General features: G+C 34.5%; 1 protein-coding gene across 3 annotated transcripts in view; it reads right to left on the reverse strand.

The window, feature by feature from the left end:
- The window catches only part of RyR (Ryanodine receptor), a 63410-nt gene that overhangs the window by 36563 nt on the left and 5402 nt on the right, over positions 1 to 21445 (reverse strand). For 2 of the 3 annotated variants that reach the window (XM_076406633.1, XM_076406632.1), the window contains exons 3-18: positions 20554 to 20658; positions 20401 to 20499; positions 18886 to 18900; positions 15526 to 15603; positions 15296 to 15414; positions 11974 to 12043; positions 11713 to 11912; positions 11475 to 11657; positions 11240 to 11411; positions 10048 to 11188; positions 9850 to 9991; positions 5888 to 6307; positions 5592 to 5832; positions 3488 to 3693; positions 3073 to 3229; positions 2669 to 2768 (exon numbers count right to left, since the gene is read on the reverse strand). In XM_076406633.1, coding sequence (XP_076262748.1) covers positions 2669 to 2768; positions 3073 to 3229; positions 3488 to 3693; positions 5592 to 5832; positions 5888 to 6307; positions 9850 to 9991; positions 10048 to 11188; positions 11240 to 11411; positions 11475 to 11657; positions 11713 to 11912; positions 11974 to 12043; positions 15296 to 15414; positions 15526 to 15603; positions 18886 to 18900; positions 20401 to 20499; positions 20554 to 20658 — 3448 coding nt within the window. The remainder of the gene's footprint in view (positions 1 to 2668; positions 2769 to 3072; positions 3230 to 3487; positions 3694 to 5591; positions 5833 to 5887; positions 6308 to 9849; positions 9992 to 10047; positions 11189 to 11239; positions 11412 to 11474; positions 11658 to 11712; positions 11913 to 11973; positions 12044 to 15295; positions 15415 to 15525; positions 15604 to 18885; positions 18901 to 20400; positions 20500 to 20553; positions 20659 to 21445) is intronic. The other variant, XM_076406634.1, reaches the window with a different exon arrangement.

The raw sequence follows: 21445 nt of genomic DNA on the forward strand, positions 1-21445 counted from the left end.
TCATTGTCATTATCAGTGAAAAGGCTCTACATATTATTGATCTTATTATTATTTTCATCTCTTTTCTTTAAATATGCTTTTTAATAATCTTTTGTTTGCATAGTAGGCTTCCAGAAGGTCTCCATTTCCTGAGACTATAATTCCTGAATATCTAAATGTGTATATCTATAATCTATCCAAAGTAGCAGTGAACATTTAACTATAATATGAAAGTAAATAATATTTTTTAACATTCTTGTTTCATTATTTTATTTGCATTAGAATGTTGTAATATATAAAAGATAAACAATAAACTAAAAGTCCAATGCGGCAACATTACAAGGGTTTTACGTTTAAATTGCGATGACTTGAATTCAGCGCTACTTTGTATAGACTATATTCATATTTTTGGATTTTAATTTTTCGTTTTATCCCTTTGTTTAAGTTTCCAACTCTCATTATCTTTGTTTACTCTCAGTTCTCAATGTTCTATTACTATAACTTCTACATATGTTAATGGTTGTCGACCTCCTAATATTAATATATTTTATTAGTCGCACACTATTGGAATTTGAAGGCACTAGAATTTGTCGAATCATTCCATACAGGATACATCACGGAAATCTGGCCAAAACCGAGCATTTATACCAGCAAAACAGCGCAATTCAGATGGTGTTTGGTGGCGTGATGTGACAAGTGATGTGTTTACTTGATCGTATCAGTATCGTTTATTTTAATATAGTATTGAACCGGCAATGAGTCTGAATCGCCGATTGAATAATTATCTGGAAAATATCGTTTTAAGCTAACATGTCCTTTGATGTTAAACATATACCAGAATATCGAAAAGTTGGCGAAATTCTAATACTTAATCTTAACAAGAAACGAAATCGTTTTAGCACGAATATAAATATAAGAAAATAACAATAAAATAACATAAATAACAAAGCTAAAGTATCTTAATATTATATTTGCATATGAATTCTAATATTTTTAGAAGTGAATGATCTTTGATTTTAATAAGCTATATTGTACACATCCTAAAAAGCTGATCAACCAGAATGGGATACATTTCTGACATCAAGATTTTTAGAAATAAATGAAGTGGTTCTTCTTTAATGGCGAATCTGACAAAGTCTGGATCGCAAATAGCACCATTTTCTTGATAAACTTCAAGCATAAGTAGAATTATCGAATTTGTTGAAATTCTAAAATATAACGTTGAAATTTTAAATAAACTCTTTCATGTGATATATTATATGTATTAGATGCTTCCGTATATTCTGATGATTTTTCAATTTAAAAAGTTATTTATTGCGAAAAATATGTAGAATATCTATTAATCAAAATATTGACTTCGTGCATTTGCAATTGTTATAGTAGATTTACAACTTCGTCCCATTTTTATGGTAACATGGTGATATCGTGTCGAAAGAACGATTTTTGTTACCGATCCAATCAAGGATCCATTTTCGCACTTCTTCGGCATTTCAAACCCGTATGATAACCAAGCCTTGCTGGAATGATGCATGAGATGTAACAGTGTAAGTTTCACTCCTCTGGCAACGCGTGGGAGAGAGATTTTGCATATATTACTCGCTATTGCTAGTCTACTTTGCAACAATGCGTCATTAAAGTTGTTCAGGTGATCTCAGTAGACATTTGCAGTAACTGTTTAATTCTATTTTAGCAGTTCGTAATACATAACATAGGTGTATTGGTGATCCCACTATATGCATAGCATGACTTTATGGCAATGCATATTCCGTTTTAGTGTTGATATAGATAGCACCCCTAACTAATCTATGACTTGTTGGTGATTGAAAATGTAAAAAGCTCTTTTTTTGCCTTGCAGACAATGAAGCCTCAATATTGGAACTATTCGAAATAACAATTGAAGTTTATTCATGTAGCAGCTATTTTTCTTCCTTTTAAATCTTCCCCATAGCATGTAAACATCTGGAAATAGTTTGACTAAGGTGCCTGAAAGCTCTTTGAGAATTTGAGTTGGGTTCTCGTCCAATAATCTTCGAACTTTTTTACTTCTTCAGATCGTTCTTTGTCATTAACACTGATATGCCAACTTATAAATTGTTGAACCCAAAACGGACAATTGGCATATGAAGAATCACCATAATTTCCAAAACAGTTTGATGAACCTTCACATCAGATTTTTTGAAATCAAACAATGCAATTTTGAGCGTTCCTTAATTAGTGTCTGTATATACTGAATAAATCAATAATACTAAACGGAAAATTATTATTTTACGTAGGGGAAAGTCGAAACCATCAAATTTAACAGTTAAGTTAGTTTTGTTTGTTTTTTATGGTTTAATTGTTTACCTTGATATTTAAAATTTTAACTGGTAGATAACTCCGATGAAAATACACGCAAGTATCTAATATGTTAAATTTAATTATGAAAGATATGTGTTATGTAATACATTTTGTAGATAAACAGATGCAATACTTTCCCAATATAATGGTAATCATTCCCTGTGTTATTTATAACGTAATAAGAACTAGTTAAAATACACAACGAGGAATCTTGGAAACGGTTAAAAAGTGGGTTAAATAGCAATAAACATTAGCTTTAGCAATTTTACAGGAGGCTAAAGAAAAACTATAAATTTTGGCATGGAAGCATTGCAAAAGCGCGCGTTTTTATTACTCTCATAAAACATCTTACTTATGGTGTGATCGATTAGATCGAGAAAGACACCGACAACATCTCCCACTTGCCACTGTTTCCCAAAAGATTCAGCTGAATTACTATAAACTTTTTCCTCCTACAAAACAGAACAAACAAAGAATAGTTTAATATATTTAAAAAGACGGAAGAACAACTAATTTAAATGAGTTACTTGTGTATTTAATGAGACAAAATAGAGGTTTTCTTTCTTTTGTTGTTTAAGGAAAAACACTTACTAATAGTTCTATCAACTATATCAATGAAAGAACCAAGAACATCACCCATTTGCCAATGAACCAGAGCAACCAGTTCGTAATTTGCTCCATGCCATTTTTTTGGCTATGTACAAATTGCTCTATTTATTGAAATTTTGCTATGTCAATTGTTATTTCTATACTTACATTATAACCATCGAATGCCCAACTGTTTTCATCAGAACCTAACATGCAACCCGGAGCACAATCAGCTCTTGTCCAACCAACTCTCATGGGACCGGCGGTTAATATTTCAAATTCAAAGTACCATTTTCCTGAACTGACTGCATAATTTCTTTCAGCTCTGAAATATATATCAAATAATGAGTATTATATAGGTGTTAAATAGAAGATTATACAAATATTTTGTAAAATTATGAAGAAGTTTACTGTAAGCAGAAAAAATATTTTAATGTAATTTCAATATCATTCTTTGCCAAGAGAATTCTTTTCGACCCTAACTGATTTTTTAAATCAAAATGTCCAAATCGTGAAGAATCTGTCACTATCATTTTTAAAAACAAAATACTTTTTCGTACACCTAATATTTGCTACAAATAACCTGTAAGTTCTAAAAGCCTGCTGGCGTAATCTGCTTGCTTCAGCCAGTAAAGTTTCTTGTTGTTCCCCTGTGGGTGGATCGATTATATAACCATATACCAGCAAGGTTCGTACTGTTTCTGAAGCTGTATCCCTGTTAGCCTTTTTTATTGCTTCATCTACTTTATTGTAAGGCACCAAGTGAGGACTACGTAACATTTCTGGATCCTGAAAAAGACAATTATTTTGTTATATACGATTATTTCAAATAAAATTTTTTAAATTAACTCTCACTGTTAATAAAATTATATAATTATTCTAATACCGTTAGAATAATTATTCTAATACCGTTAGAAGGAGGTTCAGTTTTTATGTGTTGTAAATTATAACTTTATCCTTAAATCTAATAGATCCAAGACCATCCCCAGTAACAATATATAAGGTAAGTGTTATTAAACATCTGCAAGACTTGCTCGAGACAGATCATCATCAGATTTGAAACAATGAAGATTCAGATGTTTGACTCTGAGCATTTCAAAGTGTTAATAAGAGATGTGGATAATAGAAATACGCAATATCATACTTTTCGATCAAAGTCCGAAAAAACATTTAAATTCGTCATAAAAGGACTACATCACCTACATCAAAGGATTCAAACACAATTAAAACAGTCCTAGCCGAACAAGGCCACGAAGTTGTAAATACACATAATATTAAACGTAATGCATCAAAGGAGTCAGTGGCAATATTTTATATTGATTTGAAGCCAAAAGAAAATAATAAACATGTTTACGAGATTAAATATTTGGACCACAATGTCATTAAATGTAAACCACCATGCACAAAAAGAATCAACCCACAATGCGCCAGATGCCAAGCATATGGGCATACCAAAACATATGGTTGCAAGTTATATAGATATGTAAAATACGCAGGAGAGCATGCGGCAAATGATTGCACGCGCAAAACATGTGACGATAAAGTAAAATGGGTCAACTGTAACGGTGACCATCCTGCAAATTATAGGGGATGCCTAGCCCATAAAGTGTTGCAACAAAAACGTTATCCAGCACTGAGCACTGAGAGAAAATAGAAACTTACAACCACCAAGACAGCCTATACCATTTAACTCGCCTAATGCACCAATACAACGTCCTTATATATCATACGCACACGCAGTAACCAACAGTCAGACCCAACCTAATATGCAGATAACGTCAATCACCACTGGACCTGTAAGTACTATTAGTAAATTAGAGAAAATGATGGGTAAACTGATGGAGCAAATGTGTACAATGATGAATTTACTCACCGTCGTCGTTACCAAGCTAGCCTAATGACTGATAGCCATTACAGCAAATACAAAATAGCCGTCTGAAATGCTAATGGACTGCATCAACATGCCAGGGAGCTTAAAATGTTCTTATATGAACAAAATATTAATATCATGATGATATCCGAAACACATTTCACGGATAGAAATTATTTACGGATTCCAAAATACAAGCTGTACCACCCAAAATACCCAGATGATAAAGCATATGGAGGTATATCTATAATTATCCGTGAAAACATAAAAAAAACATGAAAGGTAGAAATTCAGTGAGGAACATTTACAAGCCACCAGTGTAACCATTGGAGGAGTGCATGGGCCATTAACAGTTAGTGCTATCTATTGTCCACCTAAACACAACAACAAGGCAAAACAATACCACGGTTTCTTTAACAGGCTGAGTAATAGATTCATTGCCGGAGGCACAATGCACTACAATGCAAAACATGTAATGTGGGGTTCTAGATTAATAACACCAAAAGGTAGAGAATTGGTTAAAGCAATGAAGGCACATAATTTACAGCATAACTCTACTGGTGAGCCAACATATTGGCCATCAGATAGAAGTAAAATTCCCGATACCCGAATTTGTGTTGTTTACACTAATTCTTTGCATTTTCACCAATAAATATTGCAGTCAAAAAACATGTAAACATCTTATACATATATTGAATAATAATGTCGAATTTATTTCACATACCTATGTTTCAAAATAACTATTTTAAATGAGAGATTAATAATTATTTTTAAGATTGCAATTTGAAAATTTGAATATCAGAAAAAAATAACTTACTTCATTTAGACCGTATGTCCAAGCTTGTTGGATTCTTTCTTTTGCCCAAAGATTATGGGTATTTTCAGCCAGCTGATCTACCAGTTCTTCTAATTTTGGTGTTAAAGTGATTGCACTAAGATCTAAAGGAGCTGGTTTGTAACCATTGGCCTGTAAAAATGGTTCGTGAGGTAACCTGACGGTTTTAATCCTGGATGGTGGTTTGTCCATTGTTATATAATAACCCAATGCTATTATTGTCCTGCAGGATAGGTTATCGTTAATAATATGAAAAAAAATATAACACAAATTTATACTTTAAAGTTTGTACAGCCAACTGCGAATCGTATCGTTTCTCAGCTGGAGGAAGTTTGTCAAAAGGCACTAAACATGGATGAATGTGTCTCATATCGTCTCTGTATTCACCCCAAGCCCAGCCAGCTTCAATTTTATTCATAGCCCACATCTCGTGTATATTTTCGGCAAGTTTGTCTTTAATTGATTCGATATAACTAGGTAGCGACACCATTGACGTGTCCACGGGATTTGGTACGAAAGCTGTGTCATCCTCTACGTATAGCGGGCCAGCTATGATGTTTTTGTTCATGTTTCCAAAATAGAAACAAGGGTCTAGATTGAGAATTTGTTGTGGCAATAAACTTTCTACCAGCGGTGAAAATTCTTCTGGTGGTGCGTATTTCAATTTACCATGGTCACCTCCTAGTAAAAATCGACAGCTGGAAACAAAAATATATAATATTAAGAATAGAAAAAACTTCGACACCTTAGTATAAATATACAATATATTAATAGACATAATAATGATTGACTGTGATAATACATTTCGTTCAACATAATTTTTACACACTTTATACCGTCTGTTAAGTTAGTTTCCATAATGCTATTCAAGCTACGCTATTTATTATTACGAAATCGTTAAGTGCCTCTTCCTTATGTTGGTCCAGTTTGTTTTAGGTAGGAAAAAAGTATTGAACTGGTCCAACTCTGGACGGAATTTGAGGGAGATTGCATAGTTTAGTAGCAGAAGCTCTCGCCGTGACTCGAGTGATGAAATCTCTGCCTCGCACTGCAAACTTTCAACCGGACTAGTGCGGAATACTCCCAGTATGATTCTCATAGCGGCCTATTGTATGGGATCCAATTTCTTCAGGTATGAAGGTGCTTCTTGCAATTTGCTTCTTATCAGCGCCTGATATATATTGCTCAACGATGTTCTGTGTGCTCCTCAATTAATGTTGGAAAGGGTCTTCAGTAGACCTATGTCTGCCAAACATTTATTCTTGAGATAATTTATGTGTGGGAGCCAGTTGAGCTTGTGATCGAACAGCAAACCAAGGAATTTGTGTTCTGGTTTGTTTATCAGGTTCTTACCCTCCATCACTAATGTTATTCGCGAACAGTTCTTCCGTCTACAAAAGTGAACACTCACGGTCTTCTCTGCTGAGAACTTCAACCCATTCCGTCCGGCCCACGCGGGCAGTTCATCGAGGCAATTCTGTAATAGGGATTGGCTGTACTTATGGTTAGTATGTTTGTGGTAGATCATCTGCATAGATTCAGGCGTTGATATAAGTGGGAATGACTTCGTGCCTTTCAGTATGCATAGGTTCCTCCATATGGTATGTGATGAGGTTTGCGGGGTAAGGCTACTTGTAAATTTTCTCCAAGAGCTTAATTTTGCTTGCCGAATAGTTCTTCTCGCAATTGCCTTTAATCTTTTATAATTTTGAAAGAGTTCGGATGTTGGGTTTAATTTGAATCTATTAAAGGCCCTTTTCCTATCCTTTATTACCCTAGCATAGTCTTTATTCCACCATGGAACCGGTTATTTGTTTATTTTTGTGGTTTAATAGGAGTAGATCTCCTAGCTGCATTGATAACGGAATCGGTGAATTCTTTTACGATTGTGTCTATATTTTTTGTGATTGGGGTGCTTTCAATCAACGATCTATATTGGTCCCAATCAATACCTCTAATATTAAGTCCAGTCGCTGTAGGTAATATGCCAGGTGTGTCAGTGAGTTCAACCAAAGTGAGAAAGTGGTCGCTGTCATGCATATGAGCCACAGTTGTCCATCTCGCCTGTTCAGCCAATGAGGAAGAGCACAGGCTCAAGTCCAAGTGTGACAATGTGCCCGATAAAGCAGATACAAATGTAGTTGATCCGTCATTCATAATGCATAGATTATTGTCATTAATGATCTCAACAATCCATCGACCCCTTTGATGGTATTTAAATGAGACCCAGTCAGGCGCATTAGCATTGAAATCCCCCATGATGAGTTTAGGATTTGGCAATTGTGAGACGAGAGCTTCTATACTTGTTTTTTCAATGCTCGCGGAGGGAGACAGATACAAACTACATAGTGAAATATTTCTGCCAGATAAATGGGCTCTGACAGCTATTGCTTCAAGCTCTGTTATTATGTTCTGTACAGATTAAAATAGCTACGCCTTCAGATGAACGTGCACTATTTGTCCTGTCTTTTCTTATTATCTTATAACCTCGCACTTAAAAAGCATCTGTAGGTGATAAGTTCCTGTAGGAGCATAATTGATGGCTTATAAAGTCCCATGACAAGACGAAGCTCTTCCTGTTTTCTTTTAAGGCCATTAATATTCCATTGCACTATGATGGTCATTTTAATTATTGTGTAGAGATTTCTATTTCCGTATAACTGCCTGATCTATGCTTTGAGCTTAATTTGATACGGTCTTTAGAATGACCACTGTTGCTTGATGGTGATGAGCTACGCGAGGAGCCAGGCGTTGAATCCCGATAATTTTCGGAAACGGTCTGCCTCTCTTTATTCTTATTGGGCCGACTTGAAGGAGCTTCTCCCCTTCTCTGGGACAGAGATCGGGATGAATGGGGATGGAGGGTAGAAGGATGGCGGGAAAGGGATTGATCCCCCCACCCGAAGCAACACGGGCTGGGGAGGGTTTTCGGTGTGAATGTGGAGGGGCCTGTAGCCCTCTTGTTGAAATCGAGGTGTTTTCAGTGGAGGTCTTCTTCGTAATTGAAAAAGCCTCCCGTGTGGAAGTGGATGTTGTCGATCTGGATGTTTCCTTCATTTCTTGTTTATCTATGTTGCATTGAGTCGCGGTGCTGACATAAGTTTTTTAACAGCATTGGCAAAATTCAGTATTTTCCAACTGCTGTCTAGCTAAATTCCTGGCCACGAAGTATGACACCTTTTCATGAGTTTTTACTTTCTGTATTAAAAGTTCCTCCTTGAATACAAGGCATCCCCTGTATCTTGGGCAGTGTTCCTGTCCACAGTTAACACAGTGAGGCTGTGGGGAACATTCTACTTCTCCATGTGTATTTTTCCCACAAGAGGGACAGGTAGGAGCATAAGTATAATTCATGGACATGTGACCGAATCTCTGGCATTGATAACACCTCATGGGGTTTGGGATATATTGTCTAACTTTCAGATTTAGTTAACCTGCCTTGATTTTTTCAGGGTCGTGATCCTTTCTAAATGTTATGATGTAGCTATTGGTTGCAACGATCTCTCCATTTTTCTTCGAGACGATGAGCTTTGTCATCTCGCAGTCACAGCCCCCTGGGGGACGTCTTTTTTAGTTTGTATGCTAGTCCATCATGCCAGGCATTGCCGAAGATTTATTTTATGTCTAAAAAGGCAACATAGCAGTACAGTCTATTTTTCAGGAATCTGCTGATGACACGTCAACAGTACGATGTATTTGTTCAATTGTTCCATTATCCTCTCGGAATCCAATTATTTGTCATTAACAAATTCTTACTTTTAAATCATTGAAACCCAAACAAACTGATAATTGAGATATGACGGAGCAGCATTACCATAATGTTTTAAAAGTATTTGATGAGCTTTACTAATAGATTTGTTCAAATCATGATGTACTTGTTCGATTGTTCTATTATCCTCTCAGAATTCAAACTCTTTGTCATTGACAAATCCTTACTTTTAATCGTTGAAACTGAAACTGATAATTGGAATATAACGGGGCAACATTACCATAATGCTTTACAAGTATTTGATGAGCTTTGGTAACAGATTTCAACAACAACCGCTCAGATAATTTTGAGCGTTCTATGATTAGCGTCAGTGTATACCGAAAGCTCAATAATATTAAATGGAAAACTGTTATTTTATTCAACAGGTCAACTACACAATTTTCATCAATGGATTTTGCTGATCAAACTACATACAAGCATCTAATACTTAAACTGAAATGCGAAAATAATAATTTTTATATCGCGACATACCTTAGTTTGGAAGAACAACTGATGACAGGGAAGAACATGCCGTCCAGATTGAAGTTTCTGAAACTACCTTTGACCAAATTTCCATTGAAGGTGAATGAAATCTGTGGTATCGTAAGATCTAAGGCACAGCCAATGACATCACCTGAAAGACAATCGGCAATTAACACCAATAGAATTGATTATTTTATGGCGCTATACTTTTTTTAATATGAGGCTCCACTAAATCGACAACGACTTGAGTAGCTCTACCTCCAGTCCACAAGAAGGCCCCGTCATAACCGAATGAATACAAATCATCACCTACACCATTACCGCCCCATTTCTCACCGCCGCCCGGATAAGGCACGTAGCCCTTGGTGTTGGCCCAACCAATTCTCAGATGCGGCATCATGTGAGTAGTTTGCTCCAGGTGATCAACGGTCACCTCGAAGTACCACTTCTGATAAATGGCGCTACCTTCCACGCGACCGACGAAAATATTCGGTCTGACGCTGGCCACGTGATCTACCAGTTGAGTCTGAAGCAGAAGATTCTTGCCTGGCAATAGATAGTCGCAGATGTTGTTCTGTGAACTTCTAACGGCGACTCCGTTACCCACGCACAAAGAGCAAAGAACGTCTAAAACTTTCGGGTCTCTGCCGTGTTTCTCCAACAACGATATGATGACCTTAATGTGTTCGTCCCTCATCATGTTCAGGGCTTCAGGCGAATCTATGAGGACGCAATGCAATACGTCCAGCATTCCGGTACCTTCGCTGGACGCCTGCGAGCCTAACCTGGAGAACAGCCAGTTTAAGCGATTAGAATTGGCGAATTGGGCGCAGTTAGTGTGATTTCCTTTGATGATGGCAGCTAGCAGCTGGTACAAGTAACCGGAAATCATTTCCCAGCTTTGATCGCCGGCCAACGCTGCCAGAAATCCTTGGGATGTGATCACGTTAATCTTGTCGATGGCCTCAAGAATAAGATTCAATATGCCCTCTTCCTGGAACAAGTCCTGTCGGTTTCTCAGCGCCCTCAATCGGTTCTGTTTCTCTTCATGTTCCATATCGTCTTCGGGCTGAGCGAAATAATTAATCAAATCCTCCAGGCACATGACCATTTCGTTCAGATTGACGACCTGGAAGAACATGGAGTGCCGCCTGTTAATTTGCAAGCTCTCTAAGCCATTAATAAACTGCGTGAACAACGAGCTGCATTTACGGATAACCCTGGCCGTTCTGGATTCTTCCTCTTGACTTCTACTGAAATCTAGACCGTCGTCCATTTTTCCTTCCTCGTGTAGGACGGCTTGTTTTTCCTCGACCTTTCCCACACCCTTTTTCTTGGTCTCGTAAGCCTGAAATGAATATGCTCAAGTTATATATTTAAAAATAAAACAACATTATACCTTGTAAGATAGCCAAAGTCCGGATTCCGAATGTTGAACAATAACAGTAGAGTCACCATATTTAATAATAGCTGTACCGATAACTTCCAAATCTTTGTCTTCTAGAACAACCTTTTGGTCATCTTTTTCATGTCTCAAGCAAAAAGCAGTAGCCGCCGTAGTTGCCTCATCTCTACACAATAATGACAACGGTAACTAACTGAATGCCATATCGAATTTTAAATAATGACCGTACCTGCTAACTAGATAAAGCTCATTATTTTCGTTCACAGCTAAATATCTTCCTGTGGTAATGTGTCTTATTCTCATTGGATGACTCCAATTAATAAAACCACCGGCCCATTTGGTTCGAGCAAGTTCCAATCTCCACAAAGATCTGGCCTGTGACATCACACTGCCACCTTCGTAAATAACAATGCTGCAAAGAAAATATGCATAATATGATAGATTATTTCACTAAACGGATTTAATACTTATGAGATTCTTCGGTACTCCAAGTGGATGGTATCGTGAGACATTCATCGCCTCCATGGAAGAATCTTAGAACATCACCACCGAAAACGTAGCCTACATATTTCATACGAGAGATACCTGTGCCGTACGGTTGTACAGACCAATGAGTAACGTGAAAGCTGGCATTGACAATTGATAATTCATTTTCCTTAGTTGTATGCTGCAAAGGTTTTTATTTTTATTATTTTAGTAGTTTTTTATCATCTTATACCACCACTTACCAAATATCTTTCTGTAGCCACTGACACAAGAATTAAGTCGTCACCAACTCGGACTTTCTCACCTTCTGATCTAAAATTAATGCGAGTTTTAATCATCAATGTTTTTAATTTTTTAAAAAATATATGGCATATATATTACAACTAGTTATTTACTATCTGGTAATTATTCCTTGATATTGTTTGTCTTGATCAACTCTAGATCTAAGGTTTCAGACCCAAACTGGTGTATTCTATATAAGTCAAAAATACGAAACTTTCAGAGAGATTTTATGTCTTCAACATTGCAGTAAGCTATATTTAACGAGTAGTTAGAGAATAATGCTCACGATTTTATGTTCACACAATCTCACTTGAAATGTTTCTGCAAACCGTTTAAATTCTTTGTTGACCTTAGGTGCTCTTAGGTCTTTGTGGATGCCCTCGTTTCTGATATATCATAGATAGTTGACAATGCTGAAGAAATTTGTTCTGGTAAGTGCGGATCATATTCGGTTTCTTTATGCAACACCATACCGTTTGTGCATACCGTAGGTCCACACTGGTTTCAAAATTTGTTTTTAAAACAAACATTTATTGTAAAGTTATAATTCTAATTTTCCGTCAAACAACCACAATATTTTTTTGAGCAACTATACCTTATTAGCAATACTTATAAGCAAGGTAGGTAAACATATAGTGTCATATATAGGAAATTTGGCAAATACATATTGATGTAACAGGTCAATTGAAAAAAGTCCCCCGCCTACCATAGTAAAACACATTTTTTGTCAAAATTAGTTTTTTTTATTCAATGTAATTCCTTTCAAGGATGATACACTGATTATAGCGACCCTCCAACTTTTTGATACTATTTTTGTAGTACAATTTGTCCTTTGCTTCAAAATAGGCCTCAGTTTCGTCCAACAACTCTTCATTCAACAAAAATTTCTCCCCAGCGAGCATTCTTTTGAGATGTGAGAACAGGAAATAGTCGCTGGGCAGATCTGGAGAAAAAAAATTTGCCAGCCGACTGTTGTGTGTCAATTGTCGACATTGTGTGCAGTCAACTCGGATGACTGTCGATTCGACTTCGGAGTGAAATGATGGAGTCATGTTTCATCCATTGTCACATATCGATGCAAAAACTCGGGTTTGTTACTCTTCATCATCTTCAAACACTGCTCTGAATCATCAACTCGTCATTGTTTTTGGTCAAAAATGAGCTCGCGCGGCACCCACTTTGTACAGAGCTTCTAATACCCAAATATTCGTGAATGATATGATGTACATGTTCACTTGATATCTTCAAAGTGTCTGCTATTTCATTCAATTTTAATTTACGGTCATTCAACATCATTTTGTGGATTTTTTTAATGTTTTCGTCGGTAACAACCTCTTTTGGACACCCATTGCGTTCATCGTCTTCGGTGCTCATTTCACCACGTCTAAACTTAGCGTACCAATCCTTGATGTTTGATTTTCTCGGGGCAGTATCCGGAAACTTGGCATCAAGCCAAGTTTTTGCTTCAACTGTATTTTTTCCCTTCAAAAAGCAATATTTTATCAACACGCGAAATTCCTTTTTATCCGTCTTTTTCACAATAACAAAAATTGCTTCAATCAAAATGATATAATTCACAAACTAATGATACTACAGCTGTCAAATTTATACACGCATCTTTTGAGGGTTAGGGCTAACTAAAAAACATATGGATTTAATTCTAGTATCGCCATCTATATGTCAGGCCGGGGAATTTTCAATTAATCTGTTATTAATCCCGTACTCACCTTACCTATTCATGGAAGTACAACATAACAGTAGTAATAAATTAATTTATGATATCATGGATATCACTGGTATAAAGTAAGGGCATCTGCTAAATGAATCTGAATATTTATAGTCGTATTCTTACTTTCAACTGACGATCAGATATGTAAGATTTGAGAATTTGGCTCATATCATCAATTTCTTTGTTAACATATTCCAGATCCTCGTGGCATACTTTACCAAATACATGGACCACATACAGAAATATAAATGAAGAAATTTCGTTTCCTTCAAATGTGTTTTCGGTTATATTCGTAATACGATGTACTTGAAAAATTGCCTTGTTTATTTGTAAATCCAAATTGGTGAGTGGCTTTTCTTCAATAATTGGTTTGAAGCATTTTGAGAACAATTTCTCGAGCGGTTTGAACAGGACTGGTAGCAATAATATTGGTCGATATGATGTTTTATCGTTGTACGATTTACTTGGTTTAGGAATCATAATAATTTCCTCAATGGAAGACTGCATTCGGGAAAACTGCAATTGCAATGTACCGTTAAATAGATTTACATATTTTATTATACCCTTTTCTTGCAGTTGGTTAAGTACTTGGCCACTTATTAGACCATAAGCTAAAACCTTGTTGATACTGACATTTTTCAGAAATTCGTTAACAGTTTCCTTTGGAATTATTGGGTTTTTAACTCTAGTTTTTTTTTATTTAGGTAAGATATCACTTTCATCACCAGGCCGAGGTTGCCTTATCCATTCTCTATTTCCTTTACGAATCGGTGCTAAAAGTCACCGTATTTGGTCGATCTCATTTCTTTTCAAATTATTTAGAAATTCAGCAAATATTTCATTTTCGCAATACTAACTTTCTGTTTGGGTTGTTGACACAGTTTATTCCGCACAGCGATATCGGTTGATGATTTGTTTTGTTGTTTTACGCCTTGTTGCTACGAGCTCTCTAAATCCTCTACCTTATGCTGTTTTGTATAATGACCACAAGCAATTTTGCTTGTGTATGCAGTTGTTTAAATGTTTTATTATATTTTCTTCTAAATGCCAAATTCGTCACAATCTGCCCATTTATTTGATCGTTATTATAAATGAGGTACACTTATTAATAAGTTGCTTTTCCACAAATAATATCCACAAGATAATAGGATAGTGACCTGAACATAATTGTATTCAATATTGATGTAATTGTATGATATATTTTCAATACGAAGAAGTCAATTAGTAGGTTTACCACTAGACTTGCAATCACGTTTAGCTTGTTTACCCTTGGTGCACATGTTTGGCATTAAAGTCTCCCCCAATTATGAAGTGATTTCTTAACTTTTGAAGAAAGAGTTTGAGATAGTCCTCTTTTTCTAGTTCATACCATATCATATATCATATAGATGAACAATATGTTGCAATAACTGTATACTTCTTAGATTTTGCATGGATTACTGATATATTTAACTAAAAGTTACAATATTTAATCGTTACTATTACACGTTAAAGTTCAACAAAACCATTGTAATTTTTTAATTTTAAATGCTTGTATATGTTATATGTTTTACCTTTGTTTGCTGGCTGGATGGACTGTCCACCAACAAGCCTCTCCTTGGCTGTGTTCTTGCAAACCAACATCAAAGGCCAATTTGTCATTACTCGAACTAGTCGATAAACACGCCAAATACTGAAACACACGAACAATAAATTTTCCGGAAACGATTTCTTAAAAATAATTTTAAAATGGAACACATCCAAAAGTAAAGTATCCAATTATGTGAAATTTTTGTTTACATACCATGTCGCTATTTTGATGTCTCAGAAGGATTGCATTGCCATAAAGCAATGTACGATGTCCTGAGCCAGTGCCCTTACCCTATAAATTGAATATCAAAGATTAACGTGTACGACAACAGTTAAATATTAGGTGTACGAATTACATTTTAAAGCATTTTGTCTTCTTAAAAATTCAGTTAAACTGAATTAAAAATATTTAAAAAAATACTTTTTTCTAAAAGTGCTTAAAATTGACATTTTTATTTCAGATGTAGAATGCAATATATTTCAAAACAACAAATGATATTCTTTATTATCATAAATAACGCAGTTCGGAACGATATATTAGGATTATCCATATTCATGTGATCTTTGACAATTAATTAGGCTTTGCTTTTCTATTTATTTTAAAGAAAAGCCTAGTTTCAACAACCAAGGTATTAAAAAGCCTGGTCTTATGAGTTGTTAGATATTATTAATAAATTGACAGATATTATTAAATAGTTTTTATGAAGTAGAAAAAATATTCGTTCGAAGTTATTCTTTGTAAATGTACACAAACTATGAGAAATTTTCAGATAACAAATTGATGATAAATTATTTACTTAGCGACTAAAGTAAAAAAGTTTCAGTTTTTTTAATATTATCATCTATAAGCATTAATACAACGCCTATTGAATTAATTTCATGTATTTTGATGTGAATAACTATATAGTCTATCCAAAGAAGTAGTAAACAGTATGTTATCAAGGCGTTTAATGTATTGCCTGTCGTAATTTGTAAATTCGTTTTAGAATCAGACAATATTTGCCTTCTCGTTTTATTCCACTTAAAAAGAGATACAATCCTGTCTGATACGTTCGAACATGTAAACGAATGAGCCTGCAAAAGTCGTTGTCAGTCGGTTGTCAAATATCTGCAAAATTCTTCAAAACAATAGTAATAAACCGACAAACGTTGTTTTGGAGCTTTGCTTAATTTCATTGCTAATCAATCATTTCCAACAGGAACGAACTAATGGGAGCTTGCCAGCAAATACCATTAGAGAGGTATATATTGATCATATTAAGTATTATAAGTTGCTGCAATTTTATTGAAAATATTTTTAGCGTGTTGCTGCTGCGCTAAATGTTAGTGTGGGCACTATGACTAAAATTTCTAACAGAATGAAGAACAATATGTTAGCTTGACCAAAGAAAACCCGTTTATATACGAAGTGGGTGACGAATCAAAACCATGTTGATATTAGCTCTATTCGAGATCAAATATATGAAATGTATAAAAACGGTGAGTACACAAACCATTTTTTTTCGATATAAACATAATTTAATAAAATAATTTAAGACAAAATTGTTAGTCGGGAAAGAATACATAAAATATTTAGGGATATGCAGCTTTTGAGGGATGTAAATAATTTCATCATATACTATTAGAGAACATAGGATTTTAATGGTATAAAGATAACCCTCGAAGAGATCTAATGGACCAGACATTGCCTTGAAAATAATTCAATTTTTAAAAGCATACAATAAAATCAAGGGAGATATGTTATTTGAATTTGTGTATTTTGGCGAGACTTGGATATTTCAAAATGGTACAAGTAATGGTAAAGACAACAAAAGTTGAGGGGAAAAAGTAAAACTTAAGGAAAAGGTAAAGGCTGTAAACAGGAAGGGGTCGGTTCGGTTTGGATGAACTCGATCACACACATTGAAGAAAAAACTGACAAATGATGGAATCTTGCACAAATGTTGTTTGTTGTGTTTTGTAATGTTCTCTAATGAAAATAAAATATATTACTTGGACCTATCATTGTTACGTAGGTGGATTAGTCCTGCAAGGGATTTACTAATACATAAAAAACGCGCTTAGGACTCTACTTCATGGGTAGTGTGGAAAAGAGTAAAGAATAAACTAACCTATAAACTATTGCGGCTGTATAATTAACTGTAGTTAATATTAAAAAAGATGAAATAAAGTAGTATAATGTTAAAATAAATTATATTTGATAATAATTTTGTTTCATTATCTTATTTAAATTAGAATTTTGTTATATGCCAAAGACAAAATAAACTAAAACTCAGAGTTGATGCGACAACATTGCGACGTTTTGACGGCATAAATTGAGATAACGTATGTTCATTGATTCTTTGAATGGACATATATTTAATATATTGGATTGTCCAATAACCTCTTATAAAATCCAATACACGGTCCCCGTAGTTCGCTCGAAAATATTTTGTGTTCAAGAAGCACTGTGCACCTGACCGCCGTCATTCTTAGTTACATCCATAAAGTAACTATGGTTAGATCCAATGCAACAGTTTCACTTTTATTATGTATTATGGAAGCAAGAAACAATTTAGTTAAGAGACTTAACATCGATAGAGATTAAAACTCAATTAGATGAAATTTATGGATAACTGCCGTGTGTTTTTACAACTGTTTACAATTGGGTAAATGAATTTAAGCATAAATAAACTCCAGCAAAATTGTTATTCTTTGAGTTCAAACTTGCAGATCGCCAGCGCCAGTAGGTCGGCTTCACAGATCCACGAAATATTAATACATCGTAGGTGTTAATCGGAAATAATAAGTGGCTGCGTTTGTACTTTTTTATAATTATCTTATCAGTCTTATGTAAAAACAATTTTCTGAATTGAAAATAACACAACAATAAGCAAATTAAAATATTATTTACTTTAAATTGTTGTCATTGTGTAAATTGTTAAATTATCATATCTAATGTAGTGGCTACTAATTTTTTTATATATAATTTTGTGACTAATTTGTTCTTTATAAAACACAGATATCTTTAATAAAATAGTACATTAAACAAAAAATAATTGACTCAATAAATAAAACCTCTTAACTAATTTGTTATGCACTTCTGAATTAAATGGAATAATGCCAAATGCAGTGGTAATAAAACATTTTTAACAGTTACGATTACCATTAGCTGTTCCAAGTAATATTCCGCTTCATATTTTCAATCAAAATTGCTTTAAAATGCATTATATACCTAATATTAACGTAACTTATAACCTATAGAACTTCTAAAAATAACGATCAAACAAATTTAGAGTCTACATGTCTACCATAGCCAATATGCTGTTAGAATCATCTACCGCATTAAAGTTGTTATAAAAGGCCATAATAATACATCAACTATGAAGAAGGATACATTGTTAGTACAGTAAGCATGTATAGAAATAGAAATCATAGAGGAATGCAAGAACTATATGCCAAAAATGATTTAGACGAATATAGAACTATGCCAGAAACAAAAGATATCGGGTTAGTTATATGTACAATTTATCGATTACTGTTTTTGTTAGTCCGTTATTGAATGGAGAATTTTGTTGTCTGCTGTTTTACTTACTAAGTTGTCGGAATCCTGAAAAGCAAAAAAAAATTCATGCCCTGAACAATTTGGTAGTGAAGAAATTAAGAACAGATATAGTAAAATAAATGATCAGTATTAACTATATTGAGTAATTCATGCAAGTGACATTAATTACAAATTTGTATTCTATTAATATCACTAGTAGTTTCAGAATGACGTCCAAATCAAATGTCAATCTTTTAGAGAAGAAGTTATTACACAGTTATTATATAGTCTATCCAAAACAGCAATAAATTCACGTCATAAATATATATAATGTATTGTCTATTGCAGTTTGCAAATTCATTTTAATACCAGACAATATTTTCCTTCTCATTTTATTGTAGTTAAAAAGGAACACAATGCCATCCCATACGACCGAACATGTAGCCGAATCAGCCTACAAAAGTCGTCTGGTTGTCAAATGTCTGTAGAATTCTTCAAAACATCAGTGATAATAAGAGGATATAGATCGTCAAACGTTGTTTTGGCACTTTGCTTGTTTTGACAATTTCAAATAGTTGTTTAATATATTACATTACTCTCATTGGAAATACCGAAAGCAGCAGTAAATATACTCTCTAATTGAAGTAAAATATTAATTACTTAGATATACAACTGTTAACTAGGCGGGTTAGTCCTCCAGAGGATACCACTACATAAGAAAAGAGTTTAGAACCTCATGGGTGGTATGGAAAAGAGTTCAATGTAAATATAATAAAACACAATCTACCAATAATAAACTAATCTATACCTATAAACTATTGTGGCTGTACAATTAACTGTACTTTCAATTATTCGATAATATATGCATTAGATTTACTATAATGTTAAAATAAATAACTACACACTACATAAAAAACGCTCCTAGAACTCTACCTCATGGATGGTGTGGAAAATAGTTAAATACAAATATAATAAAACAACTCAAGTCAAAATAAACTAAAACTCAGGATTGATGCGGCAACATTGCGACGTTTTGACGTCGTTTTCACTGTTATTTTGGATAGACTATATATAAGTATTGTGTAAAAATAATAATAATAATACAGAAATTATATAAAAATATTAATAAATAATATTAAAAACTAATCTAGTATTTTAGTAGTTTTTATAATATATAATGCATTACAAATATATTTAAAACATATCACTTGAATGTCAATATGTATAACTTTTAGTTTTTTTTAAAGGAAACGTTTATTTTTAATTATGTTATTGGTAAATATTTGTGTTATCTTTGTGATATTAAAATAAATTGGAATTAAAAAACCGTCGTTAAAGTTCACTTGAGATCACTTGCTTAAATTTCTCTTTTTTTGGTGAGTACTGTAAGTGTACACAGGGAAAGGGAATAAAATACAGTTTGAAAAGGTCTTCATTAAACAATTATGACCTTTTATAAAGAATTTTGTTTCCTAAACAATTTAGATACATTTAAAGTGTGTATATTTGTAGTGAATGTGTAACAGTGTTATCGGTCGGTAAAAAAGATAACTTCATTCGACTTACGGTTTCGTTACCAGCTGCAGTAACCAACTCTTGCAAAGCACGCACGGACAGTGCTTGTTCTATAACGAACACGCATTGTGACAAGTCGGGGGGTATGTTCTGCAAAACTGGTTAATTAATATTGAAGTTTTTATGGCTTGCCTTATATGTTACCTTGTCGGCTATATTTTCCAAGAAGCAATGCCGGTTGCCAAATCCTTCTGCAGCCAGGCAGACTCTCTCGCCAGTAGCTGTACAGGACAGACAAACCATGTCTTCCTACATATAAAAATAGTTTTAATGTTTCATATTAAATAGCTATAGTAGTTATAGTTAAAGAATCCATTACTAAATAAGTCAGAATATCTCAACAAATATAACAGGTGAATTGAAAAGTCCCCGGCCTACCATAGTAAAACATATTTTTTTTGGCAAAATTAGTTTTTTTTATTCAACATAATTCCCTTCAAGGGTGATACACTGATTATAGTGACCCTCTAATTTTTCGATACCATTTTTGTAGTACGATTTGTCATTTGCTTCAATAGGCCTACGTTTCGGCGATTACCTCTTCATTCGACGAAAATTTCTTCCTAGCGAGAATTCTTTTGAGATCTGAGAACAGGAAATAGTCGCTGGGAGGTAGATCTGGAGAATACGGTGGATGAGGAAGAAATTCGAAGCCCAATTCATGGATTCTTGCCATCGATTTCACTGACTTGTAACACGGTGCATTGTTTTGGTGAAGCAACACTTTCTTTTTCTTCAAATGCGGCTGTTTTTCGGCGATTTCGTCCTTCAAACGGTCCAATAACGCTATGTAATAGTCGCGGTTGATGGTCATTTCGTTTTCAAGGTAGTGAATGAAAATTATTCTATGCGCATCCCAAAATACAGACGCCATAACCTTGCCAGACGACTGTTGCATTTTCCCACGCTTTGGAGCGGGTTCATCGTGTGCGGTCCACTCGGATAACTGTCGATTGGACTTCGAAGTAAAATGATGGAACCATGTTGCATCCATTGTCACATATCGACGCAAAAACTCGGGTTTATTACGCTTGAT

Source organism: Rhynchophorus ferrugineus, unplaced genomic scaffold (genome assembly GCF_030347505.1).
Source record: "Rhynchophorus ferrugineus isolate W39M unplaced genomic scaffold, kcgeb_rfMv2 rfM6, whole genome shotgun sequence".
Taxonomy (NCBI): Eukaryota; Metazoa; Arthropoda; class Insecta; order Coleoptera; family Curculionidae; genus Rhynchophorus; species Rhynchophorus ferrugineus.